This window comes from Lingula anatina, chromosome 1 (assembly GCF_051362555.1).
Source record: "Lingula anatina isolate TDL-2025a chromosome 1, LinAna3.0, whole genome shotgun sequence".
In the NCBI taxonomy this organism is placed as follows: Eukaryota; Metazoa; Brachiopoda; class Lingulata; order Lingulida; family Lingulidae; genus Lingula; species Lingula anatina.
In genome coordinates, this window is record NC_141767.1 from 52562193 (window position 1) to 52583577 (window position 21385).

General features: G+C 34.3%; 2 protein-coding genes across 9 annotated transcripts in view; one reads left to right on the forward strand and one right to left on the reverse strand.

Moving 5' to 3' along the window:
* Positions 1 to 40: 40 nt before the first annotated feature.
* LOC106160788 (dolichyl-diphosphooligosaccharide--protein glycosyltransferase subunit 4) lies at positions 41 to 20149 on the reverse strand. Of its 5 annotated transcripts, none has more exons than XR_015332074.1 (5): positions 18349 to 18473; positions 17605 to 17804; positions 12885 to 15474; positions 1600 to 1765; positions 856 to 990 (listed from the first exon to the last, which is right to left on the reverse strand). XR_015332074.1 is itself a non-coding variant. In XM_087001918.1 (3 exons), exon 2 carries the CDS (start codon positions 987 to 989, stop codon positions 876 to 878), a length of 114 nt encoding a protein of 37 aa, XP_086858044.1. In that variant the 5' UTR covers position 990; positions 1600 to 1652; the 3' UTR covers positions 41 to 278; positions 856 to 875. The 5 variants fall into 5 exon arrangements, 2 of the variants coding, with proteins under 2 accessions (XP_086858044.1, XP_086858045.1); XR_002886384.2 differs by having other exon boundaries at positions 15291 to 15474; positions 18349 to 18437; XR_015332075.1 differs by lacking the exons at positions 17605 to 17804; positions 18349 to 18473 and adding an exon at positions 20135 to 20149.
* The window catches only part of LOC106165036 (uncharacterized), a 139086-nt gene continuing 119453 nt past the window's right edge, over positions 1753 to 21385 (forward strand). For 3 of the 4 annotated variants that reach the window (XM_087001895.1, XM_087001900.1, XM_087001893.1), the window contains exons 1-2: positions 1753 to 2204; positions 6747 to 6821. The gene's annotated coding sequence lies outside the window, so the exon portion shown is untranslated. The remainder of the gene's footprint in view (positions 2205 to 6746; positions 6822 to 21385) is intronic. The other variant, XM_087001894.1, reaches the window with a different exon arrangement.

The following is a 21385-nucleotide window of genomic DNA, read 5'->3' on the forward strand; positions in this document are numbered from 1 at the left end:
AAAGAAGATCATCATATTGTGCACAACAGAAAAACAAGACTAGTGGACAAATATACATTTATTTTCATGACATTTTCTTTAATATTCACAATTTACACAATTCTTGGCATGATTGAAATGTCATTCTTCTACATAATGCTTGGTCCTTGTAAACACTTCTTTGGTTGACCTTTTATGTTCAATTGATTATAGACCTTCATTTCACTTCACTTGGAATCTAGCTTGAAAGTCTGTACCATAATCGGAAGGACTCAAATGACGCTCTGGTCATAAATTACCTGAAAATAAGTAAATGATATTCAAAATTGTTGATAAATTGGTACAAACAAAAAGTGAGAGCCAATATTCACATTTTCTGACTCTTCTGGACCTAAATGATGTTATCTCCAGAACATATAAAATGTCAAATAGCAGAGTTACATATAGAAATGATAGAAACCGTCTTAGCACTATATCAAAACACTGGGATATAGGAGTATATCTGGACTTTTCCTATCCAATAAATTTTCCTACATGTGAATCATTGCTTGACCTGAATTTGGATTTGATGTGTTATATCATTTCTAATTGACAAGTAATTTAGTTCTCAATGACTGAGCAGTCACTTAAACCACCATGTCTTCCTGTAAATTTTCAGAAAAAAATACTGTCATCAGCATTTGAATGATTGTATTAAACCTCAGGTCTGCACGGGGAAAGATTAGTAGTTTTGCAGGATATGTAAACAGAAAATATGACTTTGTTATATTTTCATATTGTGATGATATACCTAAATAACATTGGAATGTCAAAATTTTACATCAATGTACATTACTGCCTTAAAAAATACTTAAAATATAATGGCACTAAACTTACTTTCCAATTTCTCCAGGTTTCTATTCATGTTTCTTCGGGTTGTTCACAGAAATGTAATGGTACAGCACTACCAACAGAAACAGGGTGACACCAAGTATATTGGCAAAGATAGCTAGCTGAATGTCAGTAACCATCCTGAAAAATACCAGAAAATATCTGAAAATACCCTTGACACGTTCCGTCTCTGTAAAATCAGCAGAGCATCGACTGTAGTCTGCAGCAAAATAATTATGAAATGGACTATGATATTTTTAATAGGGTGAAAAACTCTACCAAGATGCAGTTTTAACACTAGTCCCAGTCCCATGCAGAATATCAGTAAATTTTAAGCCAAGCAAAGAATTTTTTGTAAATTTGTTCAGCTACTGTCGGTCACAAATCGCTATGATACGCGGCTATGTATCATTGCTTGGTCACTTATCTTGGAGCCTGATACCCTTAAGTTAAGTACCAACGACCTACTACATCGGAGGCAAACACTCCACCGGTAGATGTAAAACTCATAGACTCTACATGTCATATATTTTTCTAGTATGCATTGCGATTTACCAAGTAATGTGTACATGCTCTGGTAAAGGCCACCGACACTCGCAGAGCAGCGCAGTGGACCCGTATACGGGTCAAATAGTAATTCGACTCTTCCGCTTACCAGCTTGTACTTTATTTGAAATCCTAGGGTTCTTGATCTTTATGCTATTCTATTTCTTGCTATTACGATTGAAGATTACCCAGAGCGCTACTCACCTGGAATTTACCTGTGAAATCGACACGAAAGCAGACGTGTCTCCAAATATGGCTGACGTGAGATTTGGAGAGGTCAAACGAGATTTTAAATAACCAATCGAAAGCGGAATTCCCTTCCATGTGACCTAACATGGAGGACAAAGAACCGTGGCGGGAGTGTCCCATGCTGGAAATAATGTTTGAGTTTAAGAAAACAGATCATCAGAATACCAATTTATTCAAGGGCATTATTTCTGAACACATATTCAAGACACATGCAAAGTAATGAGGCGAGACGTTGCGACGATTGCAAGATTTCAGTGATGGAATGCGGGGACCTGTTGCGGTTTCTTTGTTGTTTTCAACTTACAATGTGTCATAACAAGCAAAGCAAATTTGCAATGTGGAATCGAAATATGCACGAGCTCCTGGATGTACATGACATTTGTGATTTTGAGCTCAAGCGATTTACTTTAACACGTCGATTTAGTTACAGTAACATTTTATGGGTAATAGAGGTCGTAAGATCACCGTATGGAGCGACTTCCGGGTGTAGGCGGAGGTGGAGGAGGGGATTGCGAAAGGCTACATCGCGGCATGCGAATAAACGACGTTGCCTAAAGCAAGTGAGACATGACCTTTTCGTTTTTTCTTATTTTTATGGAATTAAGGATAGCTATATCTGGATGTGAAACATATTAATATTGTGGGTACTATTCTTAATAAAAAGTTTCACTTTTTTTACGTCTTGCTTGGCGGTCTACATACATGTACATGTAGATTTCCACGTACGTTACAATGCATGGGTAGCAATTGCATAGTTTAAAGTCAAATAATATGTTTATATATTATTGCAATAATAGTACAAATAGAAAATAGACATCTTCTTAATATGGGACTTGGATGTCACAGAGCAGTGGCTGTTGCACATGGTCTGATTAACATAGGCGAGCTATTAATAGAAATCCTTTGTTTTAAACAAAGAGTTCAAGGCTGCGTACTTAGCTATATGATGAGCGTTTTTTTTTCACTTCAGAGATAGTTTCTTTTTAATGTAAAGAATTCAAAGAAAGAGGAGTATGGAAAATATACCTGCAAGTACATGAAAATTGGGCACCAGATTTTAAAATGAATTATCTCAATAAGATATGTCATATAAACTGTTTAGATTGAAATAAATTATAGGGATGGTCAGTTAGTCAATTAAGTTATAGAAATAATTTTGTGGCTAAAAAATGCATGTATATACATTTTGCAGTTGAAAATAAAATCAAGTATTAATATATGGCAAAGATATGATACCCAGAAAGCTAATTATATATAGATGTTTATCAGCATGCTTTCATTTTTATAAAGGTGCATCACATTATCATTGATTCAAGGTGCAGAACATTTTTCTCCACTTGTTTATATATTATTGCAATAGTTTGTCATGGAAGGGCATGCTTTTATTAATGTTTAAGCAAATAAATAACAACCTTCAAGTATGAAAATCATTAAAAATTATATAAATTGTAACTCATCCATATTTCTTAAAACAAAAGCTTAAATGAAAAATAGGGAAAAAACAACTTTTAGTATTTCTTGCATTGTTCTAATTCTAATTTAGTATTTACATTTTGTTAGAAAATTTAAGTTATATTTCCAGTTCATTAATTCTGTTTATAAGTTATGTTGGAAAGTTTTTTAAAAACTGCAAAATTCATTTCATTTGGTTAATGATTGATGAGAAAAATAATGCACCTAGAACTTTTGGAAAAAAAAAAACAACTATTAAATTGATAATTTTTAATTTTATTTCTAAAACGTTAGGAAAAGTAGGATGTTTATTTTAGAGGTACTAGTATACTACATCTGCATTTGTAAATGTCTTGAAGTCATTTTCTGTATCTACATTTCCTACAAATCTCCTCCTTTCCTAGTTCATTCCTCAAATTAAAGTACATGAAGTTGATACTTGTCTCTAAAATGTACCGAAACACATGGAGGTCTAAACATTATGAGAAATATTTGGAATCCATTTACTTAAAATGACAGTATAGAATTTTAAACACATATGAAGGAATTTCTTTCTTTTTCTATTGTTTAAAAAAGCCTACACTGTGCTTTTTAAAATTTAAATGTAAAAAAGAAAATCAAATCTAAGTAAGTAGGATTAAATTTTTATTTGAAGGAAAACTCAGTATGGTTGAAAAATCCAAGGTATTATATCTGTAACCAAGGGAGGCAGATTTACTTGCATGAAGAAGGATATTAGAATAAAATGTAATTTTTGTGGAATGATATTTCTTTGTTTTTTACCTTATTGATTACCATTGATTGTGCATTCAGACTTATGAGTTTTTATCTATTTAAATTAATTTGGATGGAGGCACATTGTTAAAATTAAATTAGTTGAAAATTTATTTCATTGTGATTGTGATTTTTTTAAAATTTAGCTCATTGACTTTAAAAGTTAGTAGTTAAAGAGGGCCCAGTTTATGACACTGAAGAAAGAGAATTTTTCTTTGTGAGTGCTATTAGGTAGTGCCATCTGGTGTGAAAATAAGAGGGATTGATCATTGTGTGCTAAAACAAAGACTTCAATCAATAATAATGCTTATGCAAGCAAGCTGAGCCTAGTTAACTGTTACATGCAGTTAATTAATAGATGTTCAATGTCAATAAATCTGAACTTCTTTGTCCTTCATAACTCTTTGTCACTTGGTGGATGTAGCATTTCCAAGGTGAGTGATTGAAAATGTGTTCTCTTTTGAGAACATTACATTTCTGTTGATTTGCTCTATTGTGTCTGAAATGTTTTTAGTGTGTATTAGAATTTAATTTGTCAATTAGAAGGAGATATCTTAGGTTTTTAAAATATGCAAAAGATGTGAAATAAATGAATGTAAGTATCAATAAAAATGAATTGTGCTTGCATTTGTTAGATTGTATATCAAGGTCTTATTTTGCATGTGGTTATTACTGATTAAATTGGTCATTGCTGGTTGTACTAACACTGGCATTAAGTTTGTTCAGTTCCTTTTTAGTTTGATTTACCTCATATGATTTGTAAGAACTGTGAATTATATGCATACGACGAAGATATTTGTATATTTCGATTTCCAGCTATGTCAGTTTGCTATTCATGGAATCAATTACAACTCGTCACTCTTGTCAATGAATATATGTGCCACAGGCATTTCAATCCTAATAAAACTTGATTATTAAATATGGCAGTTAAGTTTATAAACAAGTGTGTTAGATGGTGTTTGCTGTTAATGAGATGGTAGGCTGTACAAAATTCTTTTGAAATTTAAGTTTATTCTAAATTGCTTATAAATTTTTATGTTAAACAAAAAGGTAGAATATATTTGATTTATTAGAATTGTACAACTAGGATATATTTGTTTGTCATTTTCATTATACTTCATGTAATAATATTGGTGTAACAAAGATAAAACAGTATTTGTTTTTGTCTCTTTAATAAATTTTGCTGTAGTAAATATTTAAAAAATTTTTTTTTGATGGAAATTTCCATGCTAGTGAATTATTACCATATTTGATTTAGATATTTAGGCTAGGGTAGGGTAAATAACAATTATGTGAGATTTTAGAGGCAAAATGGGTCAAAAAATTAATTTCTTATGAGAAATTTGAGCTACGAGCTTTCATTAGGTCAGTAATTTCACTATTTTTTAAAACACATGCAAAGCATATGTACTACATACAGTAACTGTATTCATATATATATACCTGTATAGAATAGGGTTGGGTGAAGCACAAATTTTTGATAAGTTAGTGTTGTCTGTGGCAGAAAATGATGCTAAATTCAAGTGACAACTATTTTTTTTTTTCACAACAGCCATCTAGGTTAGTAAAATGAAGATTTTCAAAATGGCAGACAAAATGCCCTAAGAAAAATATTATTATAAACAATTAAAGGACTTATAGTTTGTTATATGTCTTTCTTATGTTTTTAGGGTTGTAAAATATATTTTTTATTTCTTATGTTAGCGCTGCCATTGTTACATTTTAAATGGAAGTATGTTACCTTTTTTGTTGGTATTATCAAACATGACAGAAGAGAGATATCAGTCTGTCACAACAAGGAGTATTAAGTTATCTCAATTTCTGCTGCATGTGAATTAAAAGGAAGAATCACAATTATTCTCACCTTAAGCAACCAAAGGGTGAATGCCTTTAAATTATTAAAAAGAGGTGGATGGAATATTTTTGTTCTCCATGAAAGGAGTTGGGGGAGTAATCACTATCATGAATTAAGACCAGCAAAGATGTTGCCAAGGAAATATCCAATGTCTGGATGTCCAAGAATATCATTCCTTCATTTGAGAGCATTTTCCAATAATTCATATTGGAGCTACATGTAAAAAGCATTGTGCTCATAAACAATGTAGCTGAAGCCATGAACCCATGAACATCCTTTGTCAAGTTTTGATTGAACTCTTTCACTTTCATATATCATCACCTTTAGTCCTTGCACTTCACAGACAGTTAATGTTTTATTAGTTCTCCAAATGTATTATAATCCAACATACTTCTGTTGACAATTGTTCTTTTCAAAGATAGGGAAGATTCTGACATTGTAGATTTCCTTGGCAACTTTTTTGCTGGCCTCAGCTTATGACAGGGCTTTCCTCCGGCTTCATACATGTAAGACAAAGGTGTATCATCCATCCTATCATAATAATTTTAAAACAGTCACTTTTTGGTAAGGATACAGGTAATTGATTCTTTATTATAATTCCCATCCAACAGATGTTGGGAAATCTTATCAAGATGACTAAGGTGGTTCATTAATTGTCTCCATAATCCAAGATTCTGGCTCTTCATTCTAGCTTGACAGTTAACTGTCAGCTCACATGGTAACTGAACTTACTATAAAATGTACCAATCTCAGTATTAACATCAGAAATTGATAATTTATAAAAATTTAAAAAAAAAAATTGTAAAATGTGAAAATTTAGTTTGAAAATTGTTCTGAAATTTAGCACAATGATTTAAACCTGTTAAAACATGTTTTTCTTGCTGCATTAACTTCTCCAGTGATTTTTCATTGTCGATAGCAGATTTGTTTTATGCATAAAAAGTAGTTGTTTTATTTTGATATTTGATATTATGAAATCATAAGATGCTGTGAAATATATGAACAATTATTTGTTTTTTAGGCTGATGCTGATGGCAATCAAGCAGGCACTTTGGATTACAACATTAAGACAGTGCATGTCACTGGATAGCAGCAGGTAAGTCTTTTTAAAGGTGCCTTTTCCTTTTCAAAATTGACTTAATAATGTAACATTGTACTAGTAGTCAACTCTTAAGAGATCATTACAAAAACTAAACTTAGAAGAAAAAAACAAAACACACGCACAGTGACTAACGTGAAAAGCAGAACGGATTCATTAACCATTGATAAGTTTGGGAAAATTGTCGTTTACCCCAGGAACATCCTTTTTTTTCGCAAAATGAACAATTGTTATCCCTTTTACTTTCTCGGAAAAGTCGAAAATTTAACCAATGCCACAATTAATCAGGGTGAGACAGTACTACACACGCACACTCACACACACACACACACACACACACACTTCAGAAGTGCAGTTTAAATGTATTTATGAAGATAATCCAGTAGACTTCTGATACCCTGTTTGTATTCCTGCTAATGAGTCAAAACATTAGAGCCTGTCTTTGAGAAAAATGTATTCAGTATTGGATTGGGTTTCATTGATGGGGAATAAATTGACCACATTTTTGAAAGTTTGGGAAGAAACATTTCCAACAGAGTTCAAAGGATGTGTTAATATGAAAAAAGAATAGATTGGGCATAGATAGACAAAAAGAAAAAAAGACTCATGGATAACTGTTTTAAGTTTTGCTAAGAAATTAGGGTAAAACTCTAATAGGTCATATTCTGGCATTGAATTTGATTTTTTATCAAGCGCTATGTGGTCATTATAAAAGTTATTAAGTCAAAGCTTTTATGTGCTAGAGTATATGCCATGAAGGAGTATTACATAAAATTTCATGGAATTATAGAATATAATTTTTTCAGCTTTTCAAATTGAAAGTTTGGTGCATACACACACTGATTTTCTATGATTAGAGCAATTAATTACCAAAAGAACAATTTGATGAAGATATGGCTAGGAGTTTTGTTGGCTACACATTTTAAAATGAAAAAGCACAGCATTCTCAAACATGTGATACAGATAAACTTCACTTTTACATAAGTTTTCATTTTAAAAATGCAAGAATATGTATGGAAAGTTCTCATTTTAAAATGGTAAGACTATGCCTGGATTTCAACAAGAGAGTTGATTATTTATGTAAAACATAAGATAGTACTGCTAGCTGCTTGTGCTGCATTAACTCGAAAATTGCATCAGAGGAGATTCATGATTGTGCCTTATTGTGTGACATGGTCACATAATGCTTACGTATTTAGACATTTCTTCTTCTCTGTTTTATTATAAAGAATAGGAAAATCAACTTGCAAAAGAGAAAAAGTATTTTTCTCACGTAAAGACTATTTTAAAAATGCCATAATATTTAGTTGACAGATATGTGAATGATATTAGTAGTTAATTTTCATAAAATTGTATCGATAAAAGTCATCCAAGAGACTACTTGTTCATGTATAGATGGTCATAGGTATTAGACTATTTTCGGATAGTGATATTATGTTTGATAGGATACAGCTATGCCTACTGTTAGTGTACATTTAAAACACTTTGAAACCACATAGCAAGAAGAAACTAGTTTAGGTCTAACATTTTGTCAGGAATATGTAGTTTGTAAGGAAATATATTATTCCCTACTTATTGCAAACCCTTAGATCTACCTAACAAAAGCTGGAAAAATAATCTTCACAGTAGTTACTAGTATATACATTTTAACCTTATCAATAGTATAAATTTTAAGTAAAAGGTGGCAGCACATACACCTAAGCAGTGTTAATAATTGTGCCAAAAGGTGTCAGCACAGTTCTTTTCCAACCACAAGAGGGCAGCAGGTCAGGTGCATTAGGTGCAAGACCCTCCCAACAACTTACAAGCCACAATGAATAATGAAAAGATTCTGTGAAAACTTGATTAATTTTGTGTATAAGTGTGAAATGTCTTGTGGACTTTAATCCACAGGACACTTAGTGCTAGCTACCCATAAAAGCTGTCTCTCAGGTGGGAAAAGTTGTTGTAAAGTTAGTACAACATAGGTATGCTCCTTCAAAGTAAAATGAAGGCTTGTACCCGCCCTGTGCCTAGCACATCTTAGTAGGGATAAATTAAGTTCTAATTAGCAGGTAATAACGTCTGATTAGTTCTCCCCTGTTGTGTAGCCCAGAGGTAAATCATGGCCTAATGCTTTCAACTATGCTAATCTGCCATCTGCTCACATCTACTGTAAGTCTCTAGGCAGAGCCAACTCAATGGGTTTTAATTAGAGAAATAACAACTTGCTAAAAACTCAAGATCATTTGCATGAGTCCTTTGGGAAAAAAGCAAGAAAATGTAGAGCTTTGTGTCACACTTAATCACTTTCTAATCATGAAATTTGATTCTCTTGCCTTTTTTCTACTTGATCAAATCAATACTCTGATTAAAATGCTTATTTTTTCTTTACAAATGCAGTGATGGAGGGATAGATAAGATATTGAGCAGATGTTGTTGAATTATTCTGATGCATAACATTATTATTCTGAACCTACTACTAAATATATCACCATACAGATGTTTACTTTTTAATAACTGTTCTATTTTGGAAAATAACTTTTCTTCAAAATTTGCATCCAATGTGATTTCTAATTTGTAATCTAAAACCAATACATACTTAACATGACATTCATCGTATATGGGTTAAGTGATTTTGATATGACATTTTACAAACAACAGTTGAAAATAAACAAATGTGGGCAGCAAATATATATTTATGTGTATATTCTTGATGACAGACTATGTATTTTATATTATATCTATTGTATTTTATATTATATCTATTGTATTTTATTGTCTTCTCATGTATTTTTATTTTTATAACTTGACATAGGAGCAGTGAAGTAAGAAATTATACTATATCTGTGTATTCACATAATTACTGCCTGGTGATGTAATATTGGTATAGATTCAGTGCTATAAGACGTAACCTGTTACCACTGTCAACAAAAACAAGCCAGACACAGGTTTGCAATGCACTGCAGTTGCACTAAGATGTGTCTTTCAATAGTGGCACTGAACAATAACAACATATTAAGTGACAACATGAATAACACACCTGTAATGTAACTTATATAAGGCACACCTTAATGATATTATAATCCAATGGATTTTTTTTTTACTAGCACCTGCTGGTATAGGTCACTTGGTGGTCATTCTACCTGGTCAGTGCACAGGACAGCCAGTGCGTAATGACTAAATCAACATATGTCCTTAAAATGTCTCTTTTTTTTTCTTCTATATAGTTGTTGCACTGATGGTACCAGAAGAAATGTTTTGCCAGTTAGTGAAAAATAACCCAAATTGTATAGTTTTTGTTTCTGTCCTTTCATAAAACATGTAGACATAAGCAAAGCATGAAACATTTAAAAGACTTCATGTTTGTGCACAGACAATCACGTTATTGTACATACCCTTAAAATATTGGAAATTGACATCCACATTTGACGCACGCAAGTCAATACACGTGTTTACAGCAAGTACAGCAGGAGTGTCTTGTTTTGCACTTACAAGCACTTACATGCACTGTTAAGTGCAGGGTTGGCTGTCTAGATACATGGGTCTAGATACATGTGCAGATATGATTAGGGTTTTAAGGGTATTAAAATGTATTTACTGAATGGTATACAGATCTTGCCAGTATCTATGTTTTTATACTGACATACCAAGTACATAGTGGTAGGCATCTTCAAATTACAGAACAACCATGTTGTAAAATATACATAAAAATAGTATATATGCTTTGCCTGGGTATTTTCACTGGTATAAAAAATGTTGGCTTGTGTGAGACAAAAACTATTTCTCAATAAAATTAGATGTGCCAAATGAAATGTAGGGTGTGCTCCTTATTAAGGACTGATATACCACAGTGTAATAACAGTAGAGTTCAATCACCTATTTTCTCAGTGCAAGCAACTGAGAGTCATTATCCTAGGAATTAACTCTAGTTTAGCACAGCTTACAATGGAATTCAGCGTACTATGGGTTCATTATTTTTAGGAGAGTTGGGGTAGACACTCCAGAAAAACAGACAGATACAGTGTATGTATAAAAGTCAGGGATAACCAAGTGCTTGAAAGACATTGGTATCTTGAACTTTTTTAATGCCTTCAAAAAGACATATTAAATTTAGTTTACTGCCCTTCTAGGTAGTAAGAAGTTTTTCAGCATCATTGTTTTTGAGAAATAGTATTTTGTGATGTCACTGCATTAAACAAACTAGATTGTATTATTAAAGTGATTTTTAACTAGTAATAAGAACCTCTGCCTATTTACACCTGGCTTTTAGTGATCAATTGACCAAAGGGTGACTGTTGGTATTGCAGATGTTAATTGCATGTCTGAAGCCCAGTAAGGTGGACACCATGTCAGCATGTGATATATATATCCTCCCTTTCTTACTTTGTTGGAATGTGGAAGATGTGCTAATATAATGTGGAAAAAGTAGATGGAAGGAGGTGGTTTGAAAAACTTGTGGCAGTGACTAAAATATTCTTTATGTTTACAAAATATAAAATCTTTTTAATTTCACTTGACCAGAATCAGGAAAAAATTGAAGTGGAAAAGAAAAAAGATAACCTAGAGTGAGCCTATGATTAGGGAGAGGGGAGGGGGGGGGGTCAGACAAGCATGTTTCTGTGTACAACCTGGCTGCATTCACACATGAAAGATTAATAAGTTCAGTGAATAAATTATTTATACACGCACTGTCATTTATCATCATTAAGTCTCCATACTAAGGTGTAGCTTGGAAATCACACATGTTAAAGTGCAGTATAGCAAGTTGTTAACCAGGCTGATATGAACATTGTCATTTTACAGGTTTGGTTTATTAAAGGATTGGTGCTAATATATATATGGTATAGTACTTTCTATCTGGAAGCTCCAGATTGTTTTGCCATGGCTCATGGCAATGCATAGTACTGAAAGTTATCTCAGTAAGTTTGTATTCTGAAAGTTTTTGGATATTTGATTTTTTTAAGTGAAAGAGGAAGATATGAAAACTGTCACGACAATCTGCTTTGTGAAGACATTAGTGGGAGGATTTGGTAGGATACTGAAACTGAAATTTGTTACTTTTGATTTTCTTTTACTTGAAAAAAATCTGATAAATGAATGTTTTGTCAATATGAATTAGCAGGAAGTTATGGATTTTTTATTAAAGAAAGTTGATGGTAAATATTACCCTCATAGTTTTTTTAGCTACTGTTTTGATGGTTCTGTGTTCTTGTGAATCATGCTAAATGGTTTCCTTTTATTTAAAAGGAGATTGTAGTGAAACCCATAATTATGGGTCAGCTTATTATGTATGAATGTGTTTAAAACCCTATGCCATACCTTCTTCAAAATGCTATGTTGATGCTACAAATCTTGCTTGAAAGCTCTGTGCAAGAAGGTTTCCAGGGCATTGGTAGACTCTGGCTACTAGAAATGCATGATTTCATTTTCCATAAAAAGCTGTTGAGTCATCAGTTTCTGGGAGAGATGTCTGCTTCATTTGTGTTCACCTACATATGTCAAGAGTGTTTTGAACATGCATCATTAATCAACAGACTTTCTGTACTAAGACAATTTAGATTATTTTTGTTTGGTTTTACTATGTATTAAAACTGTGTTTTGCTGTTTCAGTTTTTGATAAAGATTGTAAATACTGGTATATATAATCTTAATATGCTAATATCATGTTTAGAATAAAAGACAAAGCATCATATATGTTTTAATCATTTTTGAATTTTTGCCAAGTACAAGGCATTGGCCATCTTTGACCCACATTTTTTTCAAACTCAGTGGTAGTTCAGGCATATAAGATTGACTTCTCATTTCTTCATATGTGCATTTTCCTAGCTGCTTTTGTCTTACCAAATATATGAAACATTTATATGAGATGTTTTAAACTAAGTTGAAAGTTAATTGTCACAAAAAATCTTGGACAAAAAAAATTATAGTCTCATACATGGAATATAAAAAAGGGTCTCATTGATTGTCAGTGGCCGTAGCAAAAGCTTTGTATCCCTTCCATGATTGAAACAGCAGCTGGAGAAAATACACCAGTGTTGGGCCCATTTTCAGTACAGTTGTGACTGCTTAACTTCTTACCTAATTTTCAGCAGCCTGTGTAATGGAAATCATTCCAAATAGCCGTCTTTTGAGTGAATACTGAAGTGAGATTTAGCATTTGCTCATCCAGATTCTATTTTCTAGCCTCCTCTTGTTTTCAACATACTCATATAATCACCAGCTTTTCTGTTCTCTACTCAATGCCAGGAGGTGTGTCAATCTGTTAATCTGATTGCATTCAGCCAGAGTCCCCATGGAGTTGGATTGATCTACATAGAACAATAGTTTATTTGGGAATGAGCCCTAATTCACTGCCATTGGAAATGATGCATTAAAATGGCAAAAGTTTGTATAATGAATTTTAGTGGCTATAGTTATTTATTTGTTTTTTTGTTCTCAGAATTATTTTACCATTCTACACGCATTACCTAATTTTGGGTCTTTTCAGTGCCCTGAAGTACCACATTCTGCCTTTCAAGAACAGTAATGTCTGGTACTGGAAAGACTCTGAGTTAAGTTATATCTCTACTCAGTGATGGGGATGGGAGTGGGCAAGACAACAAAAAATTGATTGAAAAAAATTGATTGCTATAGTCTGTAGTTGGTTTGTAGTTTAGAGACGGTGTTAGTTGAGATGTTGCTGAATGTGCTGGAAACAGGCCTTCAGACAATCGTGATGGAAAATGCATAAGTTTTCCTCTTACTGTAAGACAGGAAGGAGATAAACTTACCAAGGGTCTTCATGTGTGACACATCATTTAAACTTGTTTTTTGGAGGAAAAGAAAACAATACTTGAAAAATATTGAAAGGAAAACAGTGAAAAAAAATCTGAATGTAAAGATAAGTGTTGTTAGGAAAAAAATGCCACAATATAAGGAGTGGGCAATTGCCTTGCTAAAACTTGTTTGTAAATGAAAAGAAAATGAAACGGGATGAAAAACTGGAAAGTGAAAAAATTAGATAGTGGGTTTGTTCCTTGAATAATGTTTGTCAAAAACATGATATGATAGACATTGAAACGAAAAAACAAGTAAAAACTCTGAGCATCACCAGATAAATGATGAAAAAAAATGAGGGCTGGGCATTTGCACCCTCACAGTTCCTGATACTACCCACAATAAAAGCAGTGAGACAACTTATCTCATTTAAAACAGACTCCAAATTTTTCCCTTATCACAGCAGTGTAGCTTTAGGGAGCAGAACAACTGCTTCAGACATGGAGACTGATTGTGGGCTTCCTCCTTTGACTTCTTTATCTTCCACAGTACCATGTCTTTGCTGTTTAGACGATGAATAAAAACTGACAGGTCCTTACCTAGCTTATTATCTCATCAGAGTGATAAAAGGAGAAAAGTTATTTCAAATGTTCCTAAAACTACAAGTGTGGGCCTGTTGAAATGTTTAGATTTTATAAACTGCTATCTCTTGGTTCAACATGCTAGTAGGGCCCCATGTTTATGTTATGACTGTACAAGCATGTGCCCCTGAGATCTTATTACAACAGCTTCATGAGGAGCACATTTGGTCAGAGCATTTTGCACTCATTGAGAAGATTTTGTTATATTTGGGTAACGGCCTCAGAAACTCAACTTTCACATGTTCCTGTCATTCATCCCTCTTTCCTTGTTGCCTGCTCATCCTTTCTGCTGTCTGCTGGTGGTACTTCTCCTGCAGAGATTTTTTTTGGACACTAGTTTCCTGTTGTTTGAAGAATGTACAAGTGTCTTTTCTTTCAGTTAAAAAAAAAAAGAAAAAAATTATCCTTTTAATCTTAGCATAATTGATCAGTTATACTCAATATCTTACTTGCTTTATTTCACTACCTTCTGGCTGAAATTATCATCTTGCTATATTTTCATCTCAAATATCATCCTTTTCATCCTTTCCTCTTGACCTTTTATAATCTCTTTCCTTATTCATTTGAATATAAAAACAAATTACATATCTTTCCTTGCTAAAATTTTTTCTTATCATTATCAAAACCAATCATATGTTTTCCTTGTCAATATTTTGTCTTACCATTAAAGATTAATGTGCACTTTTCTCTAACACAGAAACATATCTGTGAATATCTAGTGAAAAAATCAATCCATGGTCCTGGTAGAGGGTGGGTGGGGGAGGGCGCTCACTCAAACCATAAATACATGAAACCTCTCCTCTTCTTCCCTCTTTTCTACTAGTACAGTGTGAGACTTAAATGTTTATGAAATGCCTTCACTTTTTCTTCTCCCCTCCCTCCCCTGTCTTTCAGGGACATATTAATGTTAGGACTTTTTCTTCTCCATTACACTCACTCTGTTTTGATTATATGCAGATTCTTTTAAAATAACGCACACTGGTTATCTCTCATATTTCCTCTTTCTTTCTTTCCATCACTTCAAATTTAAACAATATAACTATTCTTGTCTGTTAATAAGTATGTATAGTCACTGTTTTTTCATTACCTCAGTCCTTTATTCACTTTGCCAGGACCACTTTATATTGCCTCAAATTGTTCAGTGTTGCTTATTTTCTTCCTTTTTTTCTCACTCTATCATGCTTGGATCTAGATTCCCTTTGGATATTGCACGGAAGATTTATTAGCATAACAATGGCCCACACCTGCTTCCATGACCTGGCTGCTCTGCCCTGGAGAAAAGAACAAGTAATTTTGAAGCAGCCTGGATATATGAATTTTAATGCAACTCAAAAAACAAGTCTCCCATATATATGCATGTATATACTGGCAAATATTTAGGTGATGTACTGCTTTTGGAGTTTTTTGTGGTTGAAATAGGATAAGGTGGACCAGCAACATCCTGTGTTCATGTTGGGGATTTTTTTAAAGAAATGTCATCAATACATGAATAACTCAAGGTGTCTTTGAAGTGAAAAGGTTTTTTGCTCCCCTTTAGGAGAGTTATTATTGGCCTCTGCTTGTGGGATTAAATAGTTTAATGAAAGTGAAAAAAGGGACATTTCTCCATTTATTTTCCTTTGACAATTTGCATCAAAGAAGGCATTGATGTATATTTGGGACTATAACATTTGTGCTTGAAACATGTGACAATTGCTGTAAAAACTCTTTGGTTGATTGTTTAAATTAGGAGGCTGAAATTACTGTCAGATGACTTGATTGTACTGGTTACAATGGGTTGTAAATGACACTGGTATGAATGATGGCTGCCAAAGGTAAAGACTCTTCATAGTCCAAGTGTGAAATGATGTGACAAATAGAATATAATTGTAGTGATAGTTATCTGAACCCAGCTAGCAGTTTTGATGATCTATTTCTCCTGCTGTCTCTGATAAGATAAAGCTATAATTTCCTGATTGTTTTGGGCCATTAATAATCTATTCCTGACAGACATATTTTATAAAGTTCTCTTTTGAAAATTCAAATCCCAGGTGACACTGAGTCAGTGCCACAACACAGACACCCCCTCAAGCAGCAAAAAGCTTTTGTTGTTTTTTTTTCCATTCGATTAACATGCAATTTACCAGTAATGTGTCACAATGGCCAGGTTGCATCAGTGCTATTGTATTATAAGTCTATTGAGTGAAAAAAATTGCTCGCTCTTCTCCTAACCACAAGTTGTGATGAGTGTGTGCATGTTATACATTGCTGTTAAAGCAATTTAACAGATATTTGAGAAAAATGGGGGTGAGGGTAGCAAAGGTCCTCCTGATCCGAGCAGCTGGAGGCCAGATTATTCTTCTGGCCAATTCTGAGGTTGTAAGATAACCAACCATATGACCGGAGTGTCAGCTGGGCATCTTTTGGGTCAGTGATCTGATCCAGGACTTTTGAGACTATGTAATCACTTTCCATTCACCTATTAGAATATCTGTTCTTTTCTTTTTAAATGTCACATAAGAATTACACTTTGTTGTTTTTGTATTTGTGCATATTATGATTGGGACCAGGCTTCAATGAAGTTTTAATTTGTGGTGGAGCGAGGGTGGAGTTCCTTTGGCTGCTCAGGTGTCTTGTGGTGGAATAGAATAACAATAATTATACAGCATGTAGATAATTTTGTCTGTAATATGTGCTGAATAGTTTTTTAATCAGATGATAGAAGATAAGAGAATTATTCATATTTACCTGAATGACAGAGAAAAAATTATTGCAGTTTTTTATGCAACAACCATCTGACTTTCAGTCATGATTAAAGATTTGTCAAGTTTTTTAGATTTGATGTGTGGCATACACTAAAACAGATCTCAGTTATACAAAAATGTTTTGGATTAGATGATATGTGGCATGTTGCCATGATATGTTTGTAGTTAGCGTTTTAGGCATTATGCCAAATGATTAAATATTGAAAAATGACACTTTGTAGCACCAGATTAATTGTAAATGTAGGCCAAGCTTATACAGTATGTTAATTGATACAAACTTATTTTTAGACGGCACTCTGTTCCATGTTCTTCATATAGTCAGTTTGAAGTACTACAGTATGACTTTCTCACATGAAGAGACACCAATGTCATTGCAGTCTAAAGCACCTAGAGGCTGGAGCATTCTAACACCTTTAATCACCAAATTAGGTGGGTGTAAGAATTTCAAAAAATTTTACTTAAAAATGTCTAATTTTATGAAATCATTTGCCCGAGCTGACCCCTGTGGTGCTGAGGGCTGTATCCCGTTCCCCGTGCCTTTACCAACCAGGCGCAATATACCCAATGCCTGTGGGGGGAGTGGAGTACAGCTACATTTGTCATTTATGTTAGCCAGAGAGTTTCAAAATGAACTTTAATGTCTGCACAGTTATTTACCTGTGAACAGATAACCCAAAGAAAATTTGAAATCAGATCTCCCATAAAGTGATGCAGGTGTCAGATGTGCCAGGCACGGTGTAGTTTCCCACCAAGATGGTTTAGACCACACAGCCATCTTGATTTCTGTGGATGGCGTCTCTAGGTCATTTTAAAACTACTACGTGTTCAGAAGGTGACTACCAGACTGCTACACCAGACTGAAGAGAAAATTGATTGCTGCATTCATTGCCATTCGTAAATTTCTCCTGCTTTAAAAGGAAGTGTAAAATAATTATTTTAAGTTTTAGTGTGAAGTGTAAAGAATTGTGTCATTTATAAATTCCATTTAAATAAATGGAAAGTGTAACAATATTTGTCACAATATATGAAGTTTTTCAAAAGATAGAAAGTGTGACTTTTTTCTTGAATTGCAGGCAAGCAGTGATTACCATTAGGTTAAAAGTGGCTTCCAAAAAATATGGTGTCAAGGGAACGATGTATTTTTGCCAAATTACTGCTTTCATCAAAAATGTGTTAGGGTTTGGAGGATTTATCCAGTTTAACAGGCATTATGCAAAACAGCTACATTGTACATTAATAAAAAATAATCTGTAGCAGCAGACTTAAGTGAGATCTTTTGCAATCTTGAATGTTCCCGTTGCTTGCCAGAGCTTGGAAGTCCACAAGACAGGTATATTTTGTCAAAGTTCTGTTTGTCTGTAGAAGCAGGACATAAGATTAATATAATGAATGAAAGATCACCTGGTCTTGTTGCATGATGACTTCAGCAGGAAAGGATGACACAGTTATAGAAATCATCAGAGATAGCCTAAAACGAGGCTGTCAGCACTGCATGACATCATGTGAAACTGGAAAACATGCCAGAATCTGCATGAGGTGGGGCTAACCTTTTAGCCATAAGGATGATCAACTTTATGCATCAGGAATGCCATTTTAAAAAGCAGTAAAAAGTAACACACAAATTGTGGTGAATGTGAGACATTATTGTGCAAAAAACTGTAGAACTAAGGAGAAACGAACAAAAAAATATCTCAAAAAAATTGTCAGCTTTTATCATTTATAATGGGGACAGCGCGCTGTGCCGAAGGTTCGCTGTGCCGAGGGTTCACTGTGCCGACAAAACCGGAAAATTGGTCTAAAATCGGCTAAGTTTTTCCGGAGCCCCAAAATCAAATGTTCGCTATGCCGATGGTTCGCTGTGCCGAAAGGGTCGCTGCGCCGAGGGTTCGCTGCGCCGAAAAAGTCGGCCACCCATCACCCATTGGGCTTGTTATGTAACGTGGCGAGCAGTGGCCTTTTTTGAAAATAAACGAGTTTTAAAAGTTCTCTTCTTCCATCCGTACCATTTGGATTTGTTAAAACTGCGCATTGAAGGTTTATCCTTATGGACATAAACATCTTAAATCGCTTTAAATAATCAGTTATGTAAGTTAATTTATTAATTATTTTTGGCACTATGGGCGTCACCCACATTTAGGAAATTACTGACAAGAAAACATTCTCTAATTATTTTTGGCGAACTTGTTGTAGTTATTGGGTGTGTGTAAAATTAACATCTTTTTATAAACAATCGGCATAGCGAACCCTCAGTATAGCGAACCTTCGGCTCAGCGAACCCTCGGCATAACGAACCTTCGGCATAGCGAACCCTCGGCACAGCGAACCTTCAGCATAGCGAACCTTCGGCATAGCGAAGCGCACCCATTTATAATTCACTGCTGCACTAAGCTTTCTTGCCTGTCCTTATTTCTGACCCCACTCTCTTCCAAATCCAAAAAAATCTCACTTCAAGTTTTGAGAAGTTATGAAATTTTGGGCTGTCTAGGATCCCCATATTGGACAGTAGTCCAATCATCATGATAGACAGTCTTGTTGCAGACGAGTTCTAAAAAGATTAATGTGCATTTGAATTATGTGAAGTGTTGATACCTCCAATAGCATGCCAGATAATATGCTGCTGTATTGCTATTATTTGTGGAACATAAGCAAAAGCAAGTTTGTGTAGAGTCACTTGTTTAAAAGATATTGAAATTTGTATGATCTTAATCAAATAAAGTGTAGGTACAACAAATATCACAGTAGATAATGTGTTATTATTGCATATCATGAACTGCCAACTAACACAATCAACAGCGATTACTGAGTGATTTATTTGTCAACAAAAACTTTGTAAATATTGATGTACTGATGAAGCATATGCTGATAAATTGCAAGTGAACAATCATTGGCAAGTGTCCTATCCGTTCCTACATTGTTAATGTCTGTGTTCAACAGTAGGGAGAATGGAGTCTAAAGGTAGCTGAGTATTGATAGATGCTGTGGTGCTTTGATAGTGGGTAATTGTTTCCTGATGATGTTGATTAGTGGCATGATGGAAGCTAAGCAAAGAGACACGCCTGGAGGTTGCATATACACAGGAATTGTCTTCCTGGCCTTTAATGTGACACATGACAGAAAAGGTGACATGTGACAAAATAGATGGAGTATGCGATATGACATGCAACAAAATTATTAGGCTACTACTTACCATACTGTATACCATACTGGTGGAACCTGAGGACATGGGATTATACATATATAAGGCTGGAAAAGGAAGCTTTATGTGATGGTGTATGCAAATAAAATTCATTGGACTCACTTTGGCAATTTAGTAAGCTTAGTATCTGAAAAGTTATAGCCAAATTTAACATTTAGGCAAAACTGTGGTAAAAAATACTTTTCATCAGTACGTTTTGCCAGCCGAAATAAAATATTTAACACTTGGCATTTAAAGAATGTTTCCTTTCCAAGAGAGAGGCATGTGAATAGATTAACAGGTGATTGATTGTTGACAAAAATAAAGTTACCTCAGTTTATGATCGGTTGAAATGAGGACACAGACTTGACTCAGGTCGCATTCAGAAAAGATGAACCGCGGACTAAATATGGCCAACCACATATCAGAGGAAGTTGCCTAATCCCTTGATGGTCTCACCACCTCCACATGCACCATTAAGCGGATTAAATCTTGAGTCTGAGGTTTAAAAGTGCTAGGCCTCTGCAGGGACAGAGTTTGTGAAGGCAGGGAGACCATCAGGAGATTATAAGCAGCTACCTTTTAACTGGATCGGCCATATTTGATCCACGGATTTGTCAGTCCGAGGATTATCTGTTTTGAATGTGCCGTCAGTAAAAAATGACGGATATAAATGAGAGTCCTGTCTCCTACTTGTACACAGGCTTACCATTATGCACATTCACAATATATGAAGGGTACTGCAAGCCTGTGGCTAACAATTTCCAGGGGGGTGGGAGGGGTGGCATGTTTTTTGTGGGTCTTTTTTTTCTGAAAAAGTGGACTTTTTACTCCTTCAGTTGATCCAACTGAGAACTACATAAAGGCCAGGTCATATCAGTATTTAGACCCAGCCACTCCCTAGGAATCTGACACCTCCACCCCCTTTTTATATATAGAGCAGTATTGTTAACTGTAATGTACCTAAGTATTAATTTTATCATTTTCTAGAATAGAAAGATAAGATATTATCTAGGAATAATGTGCTTAATTGAGACTTAAATCACCCTTGCACCACACTGCCACACCATACCCCCTAGGGCTGATCTTTTGCTGCTTATTTATTTGCTTGTAAATGACCTAGTAATCTGTAGATCTAAGATAAGAGATTGATGGTGGTGTTGCCAGGGTCCCTCCCCTCCAGGTGTGTGCTTGATGGCAGTACACATAAGGAAAGAATTTTCCTAGTTTCTAGAGAACACAAGCAAAATGATCTCCAATTGA